The sequence below is a fragment of the Saccostrea echinata genome, unplaced genomic scaffold (genome assembly GCF_033153115.1).
Source record: "Saccostrea echinata isolate AGI-Se365-2 ecotype Australia unplaced genomic scaffold, CSIRO_AGI_Sech_v1 ptg000029l, whole genome shotgun sequence".
Classification (NCBI taxonomy): Eukaryota; Metazoa; Mollusca; class Bivalvia; order Ostreida; family Ostreidae; genus Saccostrea; species Saccostrea echinata.
Genome location: NW_026889778.1, coordinates 3,363,761 through 3,384,404, shown reverse-complemented (window position 1 = coordinate 3,384,404; position 20,644 = coordinate 3,363,761). Strand labels below are relative to the sequence as shown.

At 34.8% G+C, this 20,644-nt stretch overlaps 3 protein-coding genes across 3 annotated transcripts in view; 2 read left to right on the top strand and 1 right to left on the bottom strand.

Annotated features, from left to right (window-relative positions):
* Positions 1–485, top strand: part of LOC133195481 (actin-related protein 8-like) — a 239,032-nt gene extending 238,547 nt beyond the window's left edge. The window contains exon 13 of the mRNA XM_061331334.1: positions 8–485. Within this exon, the coding sequence (XP_061187318.1) occupies positions 8–151 (144 nt within the window). The 3' untranslated portion in view covers positions 152–485. The remainder of the gene's footprint in view (positions 1–7) is intronic.
* Positions 486–1,415: 930 nt separating this feature from the next.
* Positions 1,416–7,271, bottom strand: LOC133195492 (18 kDa learning-associated protein of slug-like). Its single transcript, XM_061331348.1, has 4 exons — positions 7,210–7,271; positions 3,057–3,206; positions 2,452–2,505; positions 1,416–1,978 (listed from the first exon to the last, which is right to left on the bottom strand). The coding sequence occupies exons 2-4, from the start codon at positions 3,202–3,204 to the stop codon at positions 1,812–1,814; spliced, it is 369 nt and encodes a 122-aa protein (XP_061187332.1). The 5' UTR covers positions 3,205–3,206; positions 7,210–7,271; the 3' UTR covers positions 1,416–1,811.
* An 80-nt stretch (positions 7,272–7,351) lies between these two features.
* Positions 7,352–19,721, top strand: LOC133195482 (uncharacterized). Its single transcript, XM_061331335.1, has 9 exons — positions 7,352–7,381; positions 10,191–10,470; positions 12,005–12,049; positions 12,883–13,009; positions 13,340–13,450; positions 14,522–14,615; positions 17,853–17,988; positions 18,670–18,818; positions 19,372–19,721. The coding sequence occupies exons 1-9, from the start codon at positions 7,376–7,378 to the stop codon at positions 19,702–19,704; spliced, it is 1,281 nt and encodes a 426-aa protein (XP_061187319.1). The 5' UTR covers positions 7,352–7,375; the 3' UTR covers positions 19,705–19,721.
* Positions 19,722–20,644: the final 923 nt, after the last annotated feature.

Here is a 20,644-nt window from a genome sequence, read left to right as displayed (position 1 = left end):
CTGACAGGACATGGATCCCCGCATGGTTTGCTGGAAAGGAGCGGCCATCTTGGCTTGTCTGGACACGACCCAGGAATTGTGGATCACACAGCGAGAGTGGAGACAGTACAGTGTACGGATGCTGAGGGAGAGGGCGCCGTTCATGTGGTGACACTAACCAGCCAGACAAATGCTAATGGAGACTGCACCATTTGTGTGGTGACACTAACCAGCTAGATAAATAATTTGGAGCTGTGGTACAGCAGTTACATCTTCCTCAGAGTGAACGCTCAAGGGAATAATATAGGCTTTGGCCTTCCTACTCTCTTGAAAACATTCCAAGAGTTTAATGAACTGGGAAAGTGCTTTTCTGACAGATGTGTGGTTACTGACACAATAGTTACACAATTTACAGAATGTAGCCAAAGATCAAGTGAATCCATATAAAGATGTAAACCGATGACAGTTTATAACATCTAAAGTTTTGTAATAAATTCATCTCTGAATCTGTTGTATTGAGTAAATGTTTAATCTGATAATATAGCAAATGGTGGCTTCATGATTGCTGCATTTTCTCAGTATCACATTAAGGGGGAAAATATGGTTAGTAGTCAAACATAATTCAACGTTAAATATAACAAGCCATGAACATGAATGTTTATTGATGACATTATGTAAATTGACGTAGAGGTTCCAAGAAAATTTCAGAATTGATGTGAATCTCTATTTTAATGCCATCGCATGCCCTTCGCAGTATTGTTACTTTAAATTAATAGCCCTGTCAGGCCACTAGTGTGAAGTGAAGATATAAAATTCCAATTTTAATATTTACAAAGTAATCATTCAATGATCACACAGAAAATAATATTTTCGACAACTGAATATTACCTCCTTTATTTCTAAAGAAAACCAGTGGTCATTTATCAAATCATAAATGCTGTTGTTTTTCAATTCATTGATTTTTCTAGCCACTTGTGTAGATTTCTTGCACAGTGAGCTGTTCCATCAGTTAAACAAATGACAACGTACAATGTACATGTCAATAATCCAATATCTAACAAACTTAAATCTACTTTATATGATAATTTATACAGACATAAAAATGAACAATAAAATGTCTTTCTTTCTTTGATAGTACGGGAATTAACCATTGCAGCTATTGCAGAAAAATTGTGGGTTATGTATTTTACAACATTAATTCCCTTACTAACAACCAAAGAAAGCATTTTATTGTTTAATTATTTGCAAGACTTAGTGTTTCATTCACAGATGTCCCTTAATCTTATTTTAAAGATTTAATTCTCTGTGAAATTTTCTCCTTTATCACATTAAACAAGTATTCAGTTTGGAGAATCATTAAGTGTGGTCAGTTGGAAAAGGAAACATTCCAAGAACTTTGGTACCCCCCCCCCCCCCAAAAAAAAAAAAGACTAGAATAATCTTATATGGACAATGTTTATTAACAACATGATTTTTAAACAACTGAATTTAATAGTTCTCTGATGCACAAGAAAAAAGAGGCTCCTTAAGGGAAAATGAATCCCAGCTCTGCCAAAGTCCTAACATACCACTACATTTCTTAAACTGTCCACTCTTCATCTCAGTGAGTGAAACAAATCAAAAATACAAACAATTTGTATCAACTGACACAAAAATTAGCAATTTATTTACTTCTTTTATCAAAGAAGTAATTATTATTTCCTGTTTTTTTTTTTCCAATAAATCTTTTCAAAAAAATTAGCCATTAAGAAAAACACTATGCTATGTTGCAATGTTAACACACAAAGAATTCTCTCCCTTAACAAACACAACATATAATCTCCTTGGAATCTTCACCTCTTTTTTGCCTTTTGTTTCTTTTCTTTTTTCTTGGAGATGGCCTGCAGTCTCTTCTTGTGCTTTTTGACACGTCGTGAATTCATCCACACCGGATAATGTCCATTTTCATCACGGAGAGTTTTTGAATCTCTAGGCTTGGAGTCCACTTCCATACCATCACCTGTAAAATTTAATGAATATGAAAATCCATGACAGCTACATCTAGTAAGATCATTTCACTGTTTATCAGACAGGTTCTAACTGCAACTATAATACAAGTTTAAATTCCTGATGAAGTTAATTCAAGAACAACTTTTTAGCAAAACTTAGAATAAGTTGGCACATTTTAACATTCATGTTGTTATTTCTTGTAAGTTTTCATTTTTTCCTTTTATAAGCATTTTAGCTTTATTTGGTATGTTTCCCAATTTACTGGGAAAGTTTCTCAGAAATTAAAGTCATAATTCCATGTTAATTCTGAATTTAAAAAAAAAAGAAAATTAGCCAAACTATTAAATAATACAGTACATCTTTATGCCAACAGACAAGAAAAATTTTCAGATGAAAATAACAAAATATGTTAACCAGACACTTGTTTTAAATATTAATTGCATCATATTCAGATTATTGGGGGGGGGGGGGGGGGGGAAAACTTTCCTGAGGGTTTTGCTGCTGCTGCATCCTCTTTGCTTCCCAGGGGTTTTGTCACTGTAAGCGAGAATGAAAGGACATAAGCTTTAATAGACTAGTTTAGAATAGAGTTTTTCCCCCTAGAACTAATGCATGTAACTCCCACAGTGAACACACAAACAGCATGACTCTGCTTTTTTTCCCTATTGATCTTCTGGTTGACCCTGCAAAGGGACACAACTTTTGTAAAGTGGGGATTGGACGATGCTGCATTACTCTGGAAAACAATCTTACAATACAATACAATTCGTTTATTGACCAATTAAGGGCCCTCATGGGGCAAAAAGAAAGTACATTGTTAAATTGTATATAATGATTATGATCATACATACCAAATACATAAAAATCTGCATATTGTTTTTTTTTCTCATTTTACTCCAGTCCTTCATATTTCTCTACTGTTCACTTTATCCATGTCACCTTAGTCTAAGAACTTGTCAAATAATCATGCCAATGTTTTTTTTTTTTTTTTTGAGGGGGTTGGGGGGGGTTAAAAAGGTATACTTGAATCACAAGATTTCTTTTAAATAAAAGATGCAGCACATTGATAGACAAAAGCTTACATGTACCTGTATACAGGTCTGTCATTTCTGTATCTTTATCTTTCTCTGCCAAGGCCACAATCTGTTTCAATTTTTCTAGTTCTTTCTTGGCATACCGCTCTCTCTTTATGTTTCTCAACATTCTTTTCCGCTTGCTTCTGATGCTCTTGGCCATCTCTAAAGTAAGTAATGGTTACAGGGTTAACAGACAACAGTCAGATACTCTTGGCCATCTATAAAGTAAGTAATGGTTACAGGGTTAACAGACAGCAGTCAGATACTCTTGGTCATCTCTAAAGTAAGTAATGGTTACAGGGTTAACAGACAACAGTCGGATGCTCTTGGTCATCTCTAAAGTAAGTAATGGTTACGGGGTTAACAGACAACAGTGGGATGCTCTTGGTCATCTCTAAAGTAAGTAATGGTTACAGGGTTAAAAGACAGCAGTCAGATACTCTTGGTCATCTCTATAGTAAGTAATGGTTACAGGGTTAACAGACAACAGTCAGATACTCTTGGTCATCTCTATAGTAAGTAATGGTTACAGGGTTAACAGACAACAGTCAGATACTCTTGGTCATCTCTAAAGTAAGTAATGGTTACAGGGTTAACAGACAACAGTCGGATGCTCTTGGTCATCTCTAAAGTAAGTAATGGTTACAGGGTTAACAGACAACAGTCGGATGCTCTTGGTCATCTCTAAAGTAAGTAATGGTTACATGGTTAACAGACAACAGTGGGATGCTCTTGGTCATCTCTAAAGTAAGTAATGGTTACGGGGTTAACAGACAACAGTGGGATGCTCTTGGTCATCTCTAAAGTAAGTAATGGTTACAGGGTTAACAGACAACAGTCGGATACTCTTGGTCATCTCTAAAGTAAGTAATGGTTACGGGGTTAACAGACAACAGTCAGATACTCTTGGTCATCTCTAAAGTAAGTAATGGTTACAGGGTTAACAGACAACAGTCAGATACTCTTGGTCATCTCTATAGTAAGTAATGGTTACAGGGTTAACAGACAACAGTCAGATACTCTTGGTCATCTCTAAAGTAAGTAATGGTTACAGGGTTAACAGACAACAGTCAGATACTCTTGGTCATCTCTAAAGTAAGTAATGGTTACAGGGTTAAAAGACAGCAGTCAGATACTCTTGGTCATCTCTATAGTAAGTAATGGTTACATGGTTAACAGACAACAGTCAGATACTCTTGGTCATTTCTAAAGTAAGTAAGGGTTACAGGGTTAACAGACAACAGTCAGATACTCTTGGTCATCTGTAAAGTAAGTAAGGGTTACAGGGTTAACAGACAGCAGTCAGATACTCTTGGTCATCTCTAAAGTAAGTAAGGGTTAACTAAAGGTTAACAGACAACAGTCAGATACTCTTGGTCATCTCTAAAGTAAGTAAGGGTTACAGGGTTAACAGACAACAGTCAGATACTCTTGGTCATCTGTAAAGTAAGTAAGGGTTACAGGGTTAACAGACAGCAGTCAGATACTCTTGGTCATCTCTAAAGTAAGTAAGGGTTAACTAAAGGTTAACAGACAACAGTCAGCAGATACTGTCTACATAAATCATTACCTCAGTGTAGGCAGATCCAAGTCTCTTATAAGACTGCAGCTTTATCATGTTTATTGATTTGATTTCATAACTTCAATATATTATAGGGTTAACTTATTGAACTTAAATTGGTGAATATTGGCACGAGCTGGCTGTTCAAATGCACAAGCTTGCGAGTGCATTTGTATAGCCAGCAGGTACCAATATTCACTAATATAAGTTCTATACATGTAACTCCTTGAATATGTAGCTAAAACATTTCCAATTTATTTATATTAATTATTTAAATGAAATAATGAGAATAATTCAATATTGGTATTTACTGGTACATTAAAAGTGTGCAATCTCGAGTATGTCCTTGAAGTGTTTAATATTACATCATTGATTCATTCCATTGACCCTACCAAGCATTATGATTTGCTTACTGAGGTTTTAATTGAGGTTTATACACACCAAATTCTAATTAATAATTTCATATTTGGAAATAGACACATCTTCCCTTAGCTGCAACTACCCCTTCATAAACATTGCTGTTGAGCGGCTGACCAGGTAAAAGGCTAGGAAATTGAACGGTAAAATTCTCAAGACTTTTGTTGTTTTTTTTTTAATTATTATAGACTCTATTTATCAGGTTGGGCACACCCCACCAAATGGTTATTTATCCCCCGTTTGGTGGACAATCTCCCATATCGGAGACAAATTTTACTGACCAAATGGTGGACTTTTTTATTCTATTCCAAACTTTGTTAAAATAAAGCAAAAGCGTATTTGCATAGGCATTGGGGAATTTTTGTGAACATATTCCTCGCACAATTAACATAGTTCGGTCGATTTTTCATATTGAATTTCTCCATAACTTCCTAAAAACGATACCCATAAGTTGTCCGTAACAGCCGAACTTCTTGATCAATCGATCAAAAAAAATTTTGATTGTGTCTACTAGGATAAAAATTCTATTTTATCCAGTAGTTTAACTCTTGATAAGTTAAGTTTCAATCGCTTTTTGGATCTTCGTCAATATTTATTTCCATAAAATCCCGTTAAACATGAGCTCCTCATTACTTTACTGATATGGTGGGCACTTATTGCTATAAAGTTTAATTTTTCTAGACTTGAACGTAATATCTGTTGTTATTTTTCTTTTAGGATGAAGTTGCATATTCCATGCGAAGTTTTGTGGTTTAAAATGTATATTAATGATGAATTTAATATATTTGATAAATAATTTTCAATAAAAGATTTACAAAGTGGCTTTTGCAATTATTCTTGTTTTCGTTCCAAGTACATCATTTTAAAACAATTATTAAATCATAATCTAACTTCATTTACTATTTTTATAGAGAACAAAGCTATTGCGTACAAAATAAAATGAAATGAAGAAGAAAATTTATTTTTCTTTTGATTTCCTAATTGAAAATTGACACAAATGTGCCTCTGTAGTAAAATCCAACTTTAGACCAGGTTAAAAAAAGATCATCATTTTTATTGGTTTGCATTATTTGACTGGTTGCCCGGATAATCAAAATAGAAAGTAAAGAACATGATTGACAGGTGCAGCATCGTTGGAGAAGGAGGGAATTTTCTTTTTAAATAAAAATGAAGAAACGTTGCACTTGTTTACATACGTGACGTTTTTTGTCAAATTTTTTAACGACTCTTCGCAAAAATATTGCACATTGAATTTCCGATTTTTTTCACTCAGAACACCGATAAATATCTATATTTTATTCTACATGGTTTAAAATTATGCGCCATTCCACGCCATTCTATGGAATTGAACACAACCATTTTTCTCTCCTAAATGGTCAGTAAAATTCGTCTCCGATATGGGAGATTGTCCACCAAATGGGGGATAAATGACCACTTGGTGGGGTGAGCCCAACCTGTTTATTAGCAATACAATAAAAAATGATCTAAAAGAGTTTGTGCTGCAGGCTTGAAACTAGTACTGTAAAGAATGTACAAACGATTATTTTTAGCATGACAAAATCGTTCATCGAACTCATTAAGTGTCTAAAAAATGATTTATTTCAGTGTGGTCCTTAATATTGAGTATGATGCCAAAATTTACTGAAATCAAACAGACAAAAAACGGAGAAGAGGAAGCATTTTGAAAGGAATGTCACCAAACAGGGAACACCACCAAAAACCCATAAAAAGAACTGTGTATTTATGCGCAGTCAAATACTGAATCTCAGCGAGATTTGTCGGAAGTAACATTTTGTACTGGCCAGATAATCTTATATTCTGCTTGTTTTATGGATTAAATTGGACCCAAAAATGTGGGAGAGCCAATCTTTTGAATATATTATTTACATGAAGACTGACCGACACATCACCACAACATTTGTTAACGTGCCCCTTTTTATATGCAAAATCTCACAGCAATAAACATCATTACCTGGTTTTGTTTTCAAGTATTGCACGTGTCTGTCAATGTACCGGAAGTTTATGTTCAGTGTCTTAGTCTTTGGTGTGTTTATATTGATTAATGGGTTACAGGTCGTTTCGGTCCCTACAATCCCCCCCCTCAAAAAAAAAAACATAATGTGCTGTGAACGCTGTTCTTCAAGGGTAAAAAAAGCTACATCATTTGTACTGATAGCAAAAACATACCATGTATGCGGATGCAGAATTTCCTGAGGGGGAATTAAGGAGGGGGATGGGGTCCACACACCTGTAGACACCAAATATGTCTGATGCTGAAACGAAAAGACACCTTTATGTCCCACTTCAAGCGCTTTATTGACATTGAGGAGATGAAGTTGAATGGGTAAAACACATGCATGTGAGTAGCCTTCTGGGCAGGTCTAGTATAATCGCTACATTTAGCCATAGACACTCCACAGCTTAAGGGGATGCATGAACCATGTTACATAACTAAACTGACTACCTCATAGTCTCTTTTAATGTAGATGATTAACGTTATTTTAAAATGTAATTTATGTAGACTCCCTACTCCCTACAACTCGTTATATGTAAGCACAGGAGTTCGCAATTTTATCAATAAAGTTAATAGAAATCACTCGATTGACCAAGCCATGAGCTATGCGTTAGCATAGTGAACGCATAGCTCATGGCTTGGTCAATCGAGTGATTTCTATAACTTTATTGATAAAATTGCGAACTCCAGTGATGTAAGCTTCAAAATAATATGTTGACGGTGCGACCGTTTGGGCGAGTGCAGATACCTATTCAGAGTTTTAATTTTAGATCTGTCTCTTCTATCTGCACGTGACATTTGGTACGTCTAGACTCTGACGTCACATGACGTCGTATGTAAGTTGCAAATACCAAACCCAAGTCTGTACAATGCTAATTTTAAATAAAGAACGTTTAATCTGCTATTCATCTGCAACAAAAAATTAACTCACCTTAATTTAAAGAATAATTCTTTAAATTAAGGTGAGTTAATTTTTTGTTTAACATTCGTAACTGTGAGAACGTAGTTTGTGGCAAGATGCAATAAGCGTTGCATTGTGGGTCCAGAGGTTACATGGAAAAAAATTGTTTGGATGAATGTGCAAATTTTCTCTTTGCCCCCACATTGTCATTAGAGCTCCCAGTGCGAGTGGCACTTCAGTGCTGCTCGCTATGCTTTCTAAAATTATAATATGTTGATGGTGCGACCGTTGGGGCACATATAGTGGATATTCACTTTTAACTATAGCAAAATCCGCTTCTTCAAACCGCGCAAGACATTTGATCTAGACTGTGACGTCACACGACGTAGAATGTTGCTGCATTTCCAAAGTTTTGAATCATAATTTTAACAAAAAAACATTTGATTAATCTACTAGTTGTGTGAATATCCATCAAATCAAGGTGAGTTTATGTATTGAGAATTTTTAATTAAATGTTGTTAACCCGAGAACGAAGTTAGCAGCTAGATACATTCACGTTGCATTGTGGGTTTTGAGGTAACTTTGGAAAAAAATCATTTGGATCAATGTGTAAGTTCCATATTTTCTCTCTGCCCAGGTATTGATGTTAGAGCTCACAGTGCAAGCTGTGCTTTATGCCACTCACAGACACTGCGCTCGCTATGAAATATTTAAGAGTTTTTTAAATCAAGTCGATCAATATTTACAGATTGTGAAATAGATTTATTAACTCCATTTCTTTTGTAATGGGAGAGAACAAAAATGTGACAGACCAGACCGGGATTCGAACCCATGCCCCCAGAATCTCCAGTCAGGTGCTCCGAGCTATCTGGCCATCGGTAATCAAACCCATCTGACCACCACATTCCCCCTCCTAAAAGGTGTTTAGCCCCCAAAGACACCAACCCAGGCTCTTCCTGACAGGTCTCTCATCTGTCATTTCCAAGACAAGGCACGGCACCAAATGTAACGGGAGAGAAGAAAAAAATTGGTTGGACTAGACCAGGATTCAAACCCAGGCCCCCTGAATCTCCAGTCAGGTGCTCTGAGCTATCTGACCACCAGCGATCAAACCTGTCTGACCGCCACACTTTACACTGCATGTCTTACAAGTCAGTGACACCATATATGAAGGGGACTGCTTTGAGCCTTGTGCGGTGAGGCATGGGGAATTTTATTTTCTTTAGAGAAGTGGACAGACTTTAGTGGATGTAGGCAAAAGCCTATCCACTTCTCTAAAGAGAGTAGTTATCTCCTCACAGTAATGTTTACAAGAGAATTGAGTTGGTTGGGAATTGAGTGGTTTTGTGCCGATTACTTTTTCGCGCAGAGTGGTTTCATCCCAATTCCCAGTTCGCCCTGAGTGGATTTGCCCCTCTTGGTTTTCTTCAAACATACAGTGTACTTGATGTTTATGTAAACAAAAGTCTTTTGATCAGTATGTGTTTAAATTAACATAATTAATGAGCACTATAATTAAATTCAATAAGAAGCTGCCAATCAATACCAAATAATTATTTCCGATTTTAAAAAATAGGAGGACAGATGTTACGTCAAGCAAACTTTATTTTTCAAAAAATGTGAAAATAAAAAACTTTATGTACGTTACCAGTAAAATAAGTAAGTTTAGCCACATAAATTTTATTCCAACAATATCCATCTTCTTCTGAAATATGGAATAAAAATGTACTTTATTAAAAACATAATATTACTCAAACATGTCAAATAAGATGTGTCAACACACATGCAAGAACACAAGTATCAAACATTAGCATTAGCCATTTGTCATAAAGTACCAAAATTTCTAAACATGCAAAAATTTGACACCTTTAATTACTTATTACTGTATTATTACACCTTTAATTTCTAATTATAGGTATAATGGGGGTGAAAACACTGGAGGCAAAACCACTCAGCGAGAACATAATTGGGGAGAATCCACCCGTTACCCTTGTTCAGAAATCTCTAAATGAACTTTATGAAACCTTATTGTACAATTAATAATGTTGTATTAAGATGAGCCCGGCACATGCAGGACTGAAGAAGAACTGGTTATTGGTTAGAGATGTTGCTTTTGTGTGCAATTTAATTTTAGGTTCCCTCTTTATTTACAAATTTAAAGAAGTCAATTAGATCGTTCTTGCAAATGGTTCACTACAACAACTCAGGTAGAGCCTGGCTTGTCAGTTTTAGCTATTTCTTTGTTTGTTTTAGACAATGACTTCACTGTCCAGAAAAACCTGCAGACTTCTGGGTTGCTGTCATTTACTGAAACGAGAGAACAACGTGACACACAACAGTCATTTATCATTTACACAAAGAAGGCTGTGGCACGAGAGATGGGGAGAAGTGAAGGAGGAGCAGGTGTCCCAGAAGTCCCCTCCCAATGACAACCTACTGCTGCAATTACTAAACCTCAACAAACAAATGGTGAACAACAAGGACCCGTTCTACGTGATGGATCACTTCATGAACAACATTTTATATGAGGATGGTAGGATTCTTCATCTTGATTTTTATGCCCCTGGATCGAAAGATCCCAGGGGTATATTGTTTTTGTCCTGTCTGTCTGTTTGTCTGTTTGTTTGTCCGTTTGTCTGTTTGTCTGTCTGTCTGTTGTCAACTTTAACCTTGCCCATAACTTTTGATTGGTTGGAGCTATGACTTTCATATTTCACATGTGTATTCCTTGTGACAAGACCTTTCTTTGGGTACCATCATATTTGACCTTTTGACCCTGACCTTGGAGTTTGACCCACTTTTGCAAAATTTTATGAGACTTTAACCTTGGCCATAACTTCTGAACAGTTGAAGCTTGGGGTTTCAAACTTCACATGTGTATTCTTTGTGACAAGGCCTTCTTTTGGAATACCAACAACTTTGACCTTTTGACCTTGACCTTGGACTTTGACCTACTTTTGAAAAACTTTAACCTTGGCCATAACTTTTGAACAGTTGGTGCTTAGGGTTTCAAACTTCACATGTGTATTCTTTGTGACAAGACCTTCCTCTGGATATCAACCACTTTGACCCTTTTGACCCTGACCTAGGAGTTTGACCTACTTTTGAAAAACTTTAACTTTGGCCATAACTTTTGAATGGTTGGAGCTAGGGCTTTCATACTTCACATATGTAATCCTTGTGACAAGACCTTCCTTTGAATACCAACGACTTTGACCTTTTGACCTTGACCTAGGAGTTTGAACTAGTTTTGAAAAACTTTAACCTTGGCCATAACTTTTGAATGGTTGATGCTAGGGCTTTCATACTTCACATATGTAATCCTTGTGACAAGACCTTCCTTTGGATACCAACACTTTGACCCTTTGACCTTGACCTAGGAGTTTGACCTACTTTTGAAAAACTTTAACCTTGGCCATAACTTTTGAATGGTTGGTGCTAGGGCTTTCATACTTCACATATGTAATCCTTGTGACAAGATCTTCCTTTGCATACCAACCACTTTGACCTTGACCTTGACGTTTGACTTTTATTTAAAAAACTTTAACCTTCACCATAACTTTTGAACAGTTGTATCTAGGTCTTTCAAATTTCACAGGTGTTTTCCTCGAGACAAGATATTTCTTTGGGTATCAACATTTTTTATCTTTTGGCCTGGATTTTGACTTGCATTTGAGAAACTTTAATCTTCGACATAAGCTGCCATACGGGGGCATCAGTGTTTCACAAACACATCTTGTTTCTTTCTTATACTCTTGTATGTTCTGTACATTAAGGAGGAATGCTACACCAAAAGTTTATTTAATGGATATCTAAGACATCTCATTTGAAATATGGTTTCAACATGGAAGGATTTATTTTACAGAGTTAAAAGATTTTTCTCTGAAAAAGAAAACAATAAAAAGCTCATTTAAAATACAAGACCAGATGTCAATTTTTCCACTGACAGTGTGTTCCATGCTGAAACCGTTTTTCAAAAGAGAGCTTTAAACATCCATTAAATAAAATTTTGGTGTAGCATTCCACCTTAATTATGAAATTAACCTTGTGCATCTTATTTCATTTAGAAAATATGGTTGCCTTCAACAAACCAATTGGATTGCCACTGACATGTGAGTACCATTCAAGTCATCAGGACTTCATTAAATTGCATCCAGGCCTGGTCAAAGGACCCTGTCCCAATTGAAAATCAACTCTTTTTTCCCCCGAAATTTACTTAAAAATTCCCAAATGACAAGCAGATTAAATTTTTCAGTGCTTTTCATATGAAAAAGGAAAAAAAAAAGAATTTTGTCATATAATGATTCATAAACTTTTAGATGTAAATATGAAATTAGCCTACAATCTAGCTCTTTAACTGATTTAACATAATATTTATGGCATTAATATTTCAAAATTTTGCCACATTTTTGATCTAAAATTCCTAATTGAAAGGGTACAAGATCCTGTACAAAAAAAGTGTCAATTAAGCCCTGGTCCTCCAGATGTTTTTTTTATACTATAAACATACATACATGTAAATAAGCACACTCAAAAATTAAGTGCATCTTCCTCATCAACTGTTTAGTGTAATTATGAATTAACACATTTGGAACCAAGCCTCTATGCATGTATAAATATTTGTTTGAATTATTATTATGTAAGTGTATACTAGAACCAAGTCTCTATATATTTGTTTGAATCATTATGTAAGTTTATACATGTACTTAAATGGGTGGACAGAAGTAGAACAAAAAGGCACTAAAATATGATTACTGATAAATTAAGTTTACAGTTATTATCAATTTATCAGATTCTGCAATTGCAGTATCTTAGCTTCTTCTTGAATTTAAAAAAAAAAATCATTTTAATACAAATTGTTTGGCCATTATTTTCATTTTTCATATGTACTAAGTTATCTTCCAAAGGAATGTACTTGACTCTGCTCTGTTTGATCTGAATTCAGATAACCCTCCAAAGAGCATGAAGAATTCTGATTTGACAGAACCTGTGGTAAACTTAGATGGATTGCTACCAGAGCTGGCTAAGCGATTGTTCTGTTCCAAACTATATGTATCTCTTCCCGTGGACAGGTGGGCATGATCTGTACTGCCTCTATTATCTTCTTTAGATGATTCATTATAAACCATTAGGATCATCAAAATGTTTGCAAACATTTACATTTACTTGATGTGATAACTAAATGACAAGCACTGATTTACAAAAATATGACAGCACTAGCATGACCTGTATTACATGTAGTAGACAACCAATAAAAGACAATTGTTTACTGATATTAATAATCAATAAATACACAAAATTATAGGAAATTATAGGATTGATAATCCTCCCTTTTGTTATGATGGTTGGTATAGTGGTAAAGTGACCAGTTTTCATTATGATTCTTTGATGGTGTGTTTCAGAATGTGTAGTGGTGTCATTATTTTAACAAAGTCTGAGAAGTACAACCAATACCTGCGAAAAAGATTTTTCAGCTTAAAAGTGACTGATCAGCTTCCTTATCAACACTGGGAGTAAGTAGCCAATCAGATTTCTTATCACTGGGAGTAAGTAACCAATCAGATTCCCTATCACTGGGAGCAAGTAACCAATCAGATTTCTTGTCAGTGGGAGTAAGTAACCAATCAGATTTCTTATCACTGGGAGTAAGTAACCAATCAGATTCCCTATCACTGGGAGCAAGTAACCAATCAGATTTCTTATCACTGGGAGTAAGTAACCAATCAGATTCCCTATCACTGGGAGTAGTAACCAATCAGATTTCTTATCACTGGGAGTAAGTAACCAATCAGATTCCCTATCACTGGGAGCAAGTAACCAATCAGATTTCTTATCACTGGGAGTAAGTAACCAATCAGATTCCCTATCACTTGGAGTAGTAACCAATCAGATTCCTTATCACTATGAGTACGTTATCAGATTCCATTTCAACAATGGAAAGAAGTAAGCAAACTAATTTGCAATGATTTCTTTTTGCTTGGAATATGCAACAAGTCAGTCTCCTTATTGATACTGGGTTACATGTAGATAAGCACAGACCACAGTTTTGTGAAGTTTTTCATATGTTCCATATGTATTTAGGAAAAAAAAACCACTTAGCTGTAGAAATAGTAGAAATAGCTTTGATTGCAAATTTGCACTGAAAAAATTCTAAATATCCTAAGTCTTTTAAAGATCTAGAGTGATTAAATATTGAAATTTAAAACCAAGAACTTTGTAAACTTGTCAAACTAAATAGTTTTTTTTTGACATTTTGGTGCATGACCTACAATCCATTATGTTGTTTCTACAGTAAAACATCCTTATAACAAACAGGCTTATAAAAAATTGATGCTTACAGCAAATAGATTTTCATTCCTCATGATTTTAAAAGTATATATATTGTAAACTGATGGGATAACAAATTAACTAAGCAAAATCGTCCGTCCCTGACATTTGTTATAAGCGTGTTCTACTGTATATACATGTACTTTACATGTAATCAAATAAATATGTAATTTAAAATTTTAATTTTCAGAAATGATTAAAGGACAAAATTTCAAATACTTCAATGAAAGTTTTTCTTTGCTTTTGATGTTTTTCAGTGTTTTATGTGTTGAAATTCCTGACAAGCTTCCAAAAGAAAAGGAGATACTGTATTATAGCAAGGAGAAGTATAAAGATATTTACCTGCCACAGGTATAAGACTTGTTTACCTTGTACAGAAATATAACTCACTTACCTGCCACAGGTATAAGACTTGTTTACCTTGTACAGAAATATAACTCACTTACCTGCCACAGGTATAAGACTTGTTTACCTTGTACAGAAATATAACTCATTTACCTGCCACAGGTATAAGACTTGTTTACCTTGTACAGAAATATAACTCACTTACCTGCCACAGGTATAAGACTTGTTTACCTTGTACAGAAATATAACTCATTTACCTGCCACAGGTATAAGACTTGTTTACCTTGTACAGAAATATAACTCATTTACCTGCCACAGGTATAAGACTTGTTTACCTTGTACAGAAATATAACTCATTTACCTGCCACAGGTATAAGACTTGTTTACCTTGTACAGAAATATCACTCACTTACTTGCCACAGACACCTGTATATAACTTAGTTACCTTGTAAAGATATTCCATTCACTTACTTGCCACATGTATACCACACATTTACCTTCTGTTGGAATACAGCTAGTTACTGTTACAGGTATACCACACATTTACAATACATAATGTACCTGTTACAGGTATACCACACATTTACAATACATAATATACCTGTTACATATATACCACACATTTACAATAAATAATGTACCTGTTACAGATATACCACACATTTACAATACATAATGTACCTGTTACAGATATACCACACATTTACAATACATAATGTAACTGTTACAGATATACCACACATTTACAATACACAATGTAACTGTTACAGATATACCACACATTTACAATACATAATGTAACTGTTACAGGTATATCACACATTTACAATACATAATGTACCTGTTACAGATATACCACACATTTACAATACATAATGTAACTGTTACAGGTATACCACACATTTACAATACATAATGTACCTGTTACAGGTATACCACACATTTACAATACATAATATACCTGTTACATATATACCACACATTTACAATAAATAATGTACCTGTTACAGATATACCACACATTTACAATACATAATGTACCTGTTACAGATATACCACACATTTACAATACATAATGTAACTGTTACAGATATACCACACATTTACAATACACAATGTAACTGTTACAGATATACCACACATTTACAATACATAATGTAACTGTTACAGGTATATCACACATTTACAATACATAATGTACCTGTTACAGATATACCACACATTTACAATACATAATGTAACTGTTACAGGTATATCACACATTTACAATACATAATGTTCCTGTTACAGGTATACCAAACATTTACAATACATAATGTAACTGTCACAAGTATACCACACATTTACAATACATAATGTACCTGTTACAGGTATACCACACATTTACAATACATAATGTACCTGTTACAGGTATACCACACATTTACAATACATAATGTACCTGATACAGATATACCACACTTTTACAATACATAATGTACCTGTTACAGTATACCACACATTTACAATACATAATGTACCTGTTACAGTATACCACACATTTACAATACATAATGTACCTGTTACAGTATACCACACATTTACAATACATAATGTACCCGTTACAGATATACCACACATTTACAATACATAATGTACCTGTTACAGGTATACCACACATTTACAATACATAATATACCTGTTACATATATACCACACATTTACAATAAATAATGTACCTGTTACAGATATACCACACATTTACAATACATAATGTACCTGTTACAGATATACCACACATTTACAATACATAATGTAACTGTTACAGATATACCACACATTTACAATACACAATGTAACTGTTACAGATATACCACACATTTACAATACACAATGTAACTGTTACAGGTATATCACACATTTACAATACATAATGTACCTGTTACAGATATACCACACATTTACAATACATAATGTAACTGTTACAGGTATATCACACATTTACAATACATAATGTTCCTGTTACAGGTATACCAAACATTTACAATACATAATGTAACTGTCACAAGTATACCACACATTTACAATACATAATGTACCTGTTACAGGTATACCACACATTTACAATACATAATGTACCTGTTACAGGTATACCACACATTTACAATACATAATGTACCTGATACAGATATACCACACTTTTACAATACATAATGTACCTGTTACAGTATACCACACATTTACAATACATAATGTACCTGTTACAGTATACCACACATTTACAATACATAATGTACCTGTTACAGTATACCACACATTTACAATACATAATGTACCTGTTACAGATATACCACACATTTACAATACATAATGTACCTGTTACAGATATACCACACATTTACAATACATAATGTTCCTGTTACAGGTATACCACACATTTTCAATACATAATGTAACTGTTACAGGTATATCACACATTTACAATACATAATGTACCTGTTACAGATATACCACACATTTACAATACATAATGTAACTGTTACAGATATACCACACATTTACAATACATAATGTACCTGTTACAGTATACCACACATTTACAATACATAATGTACCTGTTACAGGTATACCACACATTTACAATACATAATGTACCTGTTACAGATATACCACATATTTACAATACATAATTTAACTGTTACAGGTATACCACACATTTATAATACATAATGTATCTGTTACAGTATACCACACATTTACAATACATAATGTACCTGTTACAGGTATACCATTCAGTCAGAATCTGCAAATTTTATCTTCATGTAATGGTTTGGGATGTGTATATTGGCCTAGGTAGCTCAGTCGGTAGAGCACCTGACTAGTGATGCAGGGGTCCCTGGTTTGATTCCCGATCCAGCCATATATTTTCTCCTTTCCTGTTCATTCATAAAAAAAATTTAAATGCATAATCACTGGAATTTTAATGTTGTGTGGTGTATGACCTTCAAATAAAATGGCCTTGAAATACAAATGTATACTTAATAATGTGCTTTTCATATATGTAGTGGGTCCACCTTGTATATTTTGTTAACCTTCAAAAAATTCTTCGAATCTATATTTTTAATGAAGCTAATGCAGTTTACTCCATTAGACAGGTCAGATATTGACCTAATTCATTGAACATGGTTTACACATAATCTCCATGGGAACATATAATTCCTACTGTCCAGATGTTTTACAGTATCCCCATTTGTAATCTTACAGACAGTATTCTGTAAACCCAGTAAAAATGAGAGGAAGAAAGGCCAGGTATACAGCACGACCTTGTGTGGGGAGGTCATTGGGAGGAACAAGGAGAAGGGGGCCAGAAGTAGTCATGTCAGGATCTCAGTTACCTCAGGTAGGTCATCGTGAAGAATGATGAGAAGGGGGCCAGAAGTAGTCACGTCAGGATCTCAGTTACCTCAGGTAGGTCATCGTGAAGAATGATGAGAAGGGGGCCAGAAGTAGTCACGTCAGGATCTCAGTTACCTCAGGTAGGTCATCGTGAAGAATGATGCGAAGGGGGCCAGAAGTAGTCACGTCAGGATCTCAGTTACCTCAGGTAGGTCATCATGAAGAATGATGCGAAGGGGGCCAGAAGTAGTCACGTCAGGATCTCAGTTACCTCAGGTAGGTCATCATGAAGAACGAGGAGAAGGGGGCCAGAAGTAGTCACGTCAGGATCTGTCACCTTAGGTGTCAACTGATTACTAGAACTTTAATAAAGATATGACACCATTATGTTTTGTAACTTTGCATTTATTTAAATATAGGAAAACACAGCTCCTCAATGTTTTTCTTACTAGCCAAAGTTATGTCAACTCTGATCTCACAGGAAAAGGAGAACTTAATTTTGATCATGTTAGGTTTTGTAACCTCAATAAATCTAGCTTTAAAAATGAAGAATTCATTTGAATGGCTTTAACAATAAAGGGTGATATTTTCTCCCTGGATGTTAAATGATTGAGGTGTTTCTTACTAACATTTCACTGAGTCAGACATAAGAAATAATAAGGCTGTAATACCTTTATCTTTACAGCAACAAACCATGTGATCCCTGCCTACCTGAGTGAGAGGTATGCCCCTGTGTTAGGGGACCAGGAGTATTTCTGGAGGGCTGTTAGTGTAGGGGGACAAAATGTTACAATATTGAAACAAATTCCAGCTGCTGGTATTCCGAGGCCACAGGTATGGACGTGTGTGTAATAATCATCAGGTATCAACCTTTGTGTAATAAATCATCCAGAGGTAATGAATGTACATGTATGTTATAAATTCAAATGTTGCCATATTGTGTCACACTCTGGATTATTGTGAAATACATGTATATTGTATTACCAGGTAAAAGGTAAAAGTTTTGGAAAATCGTGGAAAAATGACAAAATATTCATTACATGTAGCATGTAAACCCTTTTTAGTGATGGAATAAATATTTTCTTCTGATATCCAATATCTTTTGCATGAAATGTACGATGTTTTACACTGTAATACATGACACTGAGTATCTGTTAATAACAGTAAGGTGCAATAGTTGAATTTTGATTGGTAAACATGCAGTGAACCCTTGTTATCTCAAACCAGAAAAAATGAGAGATATATTATCTAGCTAGAATTTGAGATATCAAGGTCAAAATACTATGTACATAAAAATTGGTTGGGACTTCCAATTTACTTTGACAATAAATCCACAGTATTTGAGATATTGATGTTAAATACACCAATTTCATAATTTTTTTCCCAGGAGCTGTCAAAGGGAATCCTACAAAATCTTGAAATCAAGCAGGGCCATGTACAGAACCTGCCACCATTTCTACACAGGTCTGCTGTCGACATCGTACATCTGAAGAAAACCAAGAAGGAGCAGTTTACAATACAGGCGCCATTACCAGACTTCTTCCTTGTTACTAAATATAGACTGCTAAAGGACGAACAGTCCAAGGCAGAATTTTCTGAAAAGTTTAGTTATGTTGGCAGAAAAGGTGGTCCTTCAAAGGAAGAAAGAAAGTCTGATAAAGTTAACCTTGAGGGATGGCAATCAAATTTAACAGAACAGGATGAAAAGATTCTTGAATAAAATCTTTTGGAAAAAATGTTTTAAAGTTCCTTTCTTTATCTCACCTTTGACTGTGGGTTGATAACTTTTTTGGCTGTGCTGTACATAAGGGAATGACCATTTGATCCGAGGGGGAGGGGCTGGCAAATTTTTCTGAGTTAGATTATTTATTTTCACATTAATGAAGGGTAGATTAGGCCTGGATAAATAAATTGTGTGTTTCCGGTTCACCGACCGACCCTAAAATATATGAGCTGACCCTGAAAAATTTATACACCTACATCTTTCTGGAAGTAAACAGTTCCGGTTTAGCTATTAGAAATCCTAATCTCTATCATTTCTGTGTATGAGAAAATGCATATCCTATACACAATCAGAAACGTTTTGACAGGGATTTCCACAGTAAAAAAATGAAAGTGTGCTTGCCAATAAAGTATTAAATTAAAATGTTTTCCCTAGTACCTACCTACCCTATTTTTGCTCAGGTTGGAATAGGAAACACACTATTTATTTATCTTGGCCTTATTACCAAGATGATCAAGGACAGATTATTCATTTTCTTCACTGAAAAAAGTCTGACAAGCAAAAAAAAAAAAGGGGGGGGGGGGGGGAGAAGCACCAGTCAAGGACAGATTAACAGAGTATTTATTTTTCTTGCTGGTGGAGTAGGGATTAATTTCAACATTTTCAAGTACAAATTATTATTTCCAAAATCTGCCAGCCCTCCCTTTCTGAATCAAATGGTTGCCCTCCTTAGGGTATTCACAGTATTTCATGGTCTGTCATTCAAAAAATTCATAATTATAATTTCACTGCATTTGTTCATGTTTGTTTGCAAATTATGCACACGAGTACATACTGTATGCATGCATAAAATTCAGCTTTTTCAGACAATTTGAACCCTCTATAGATATTAACACTGGGAGTGTGCAGTATCTGTATCACAACGAAACCTATTTAA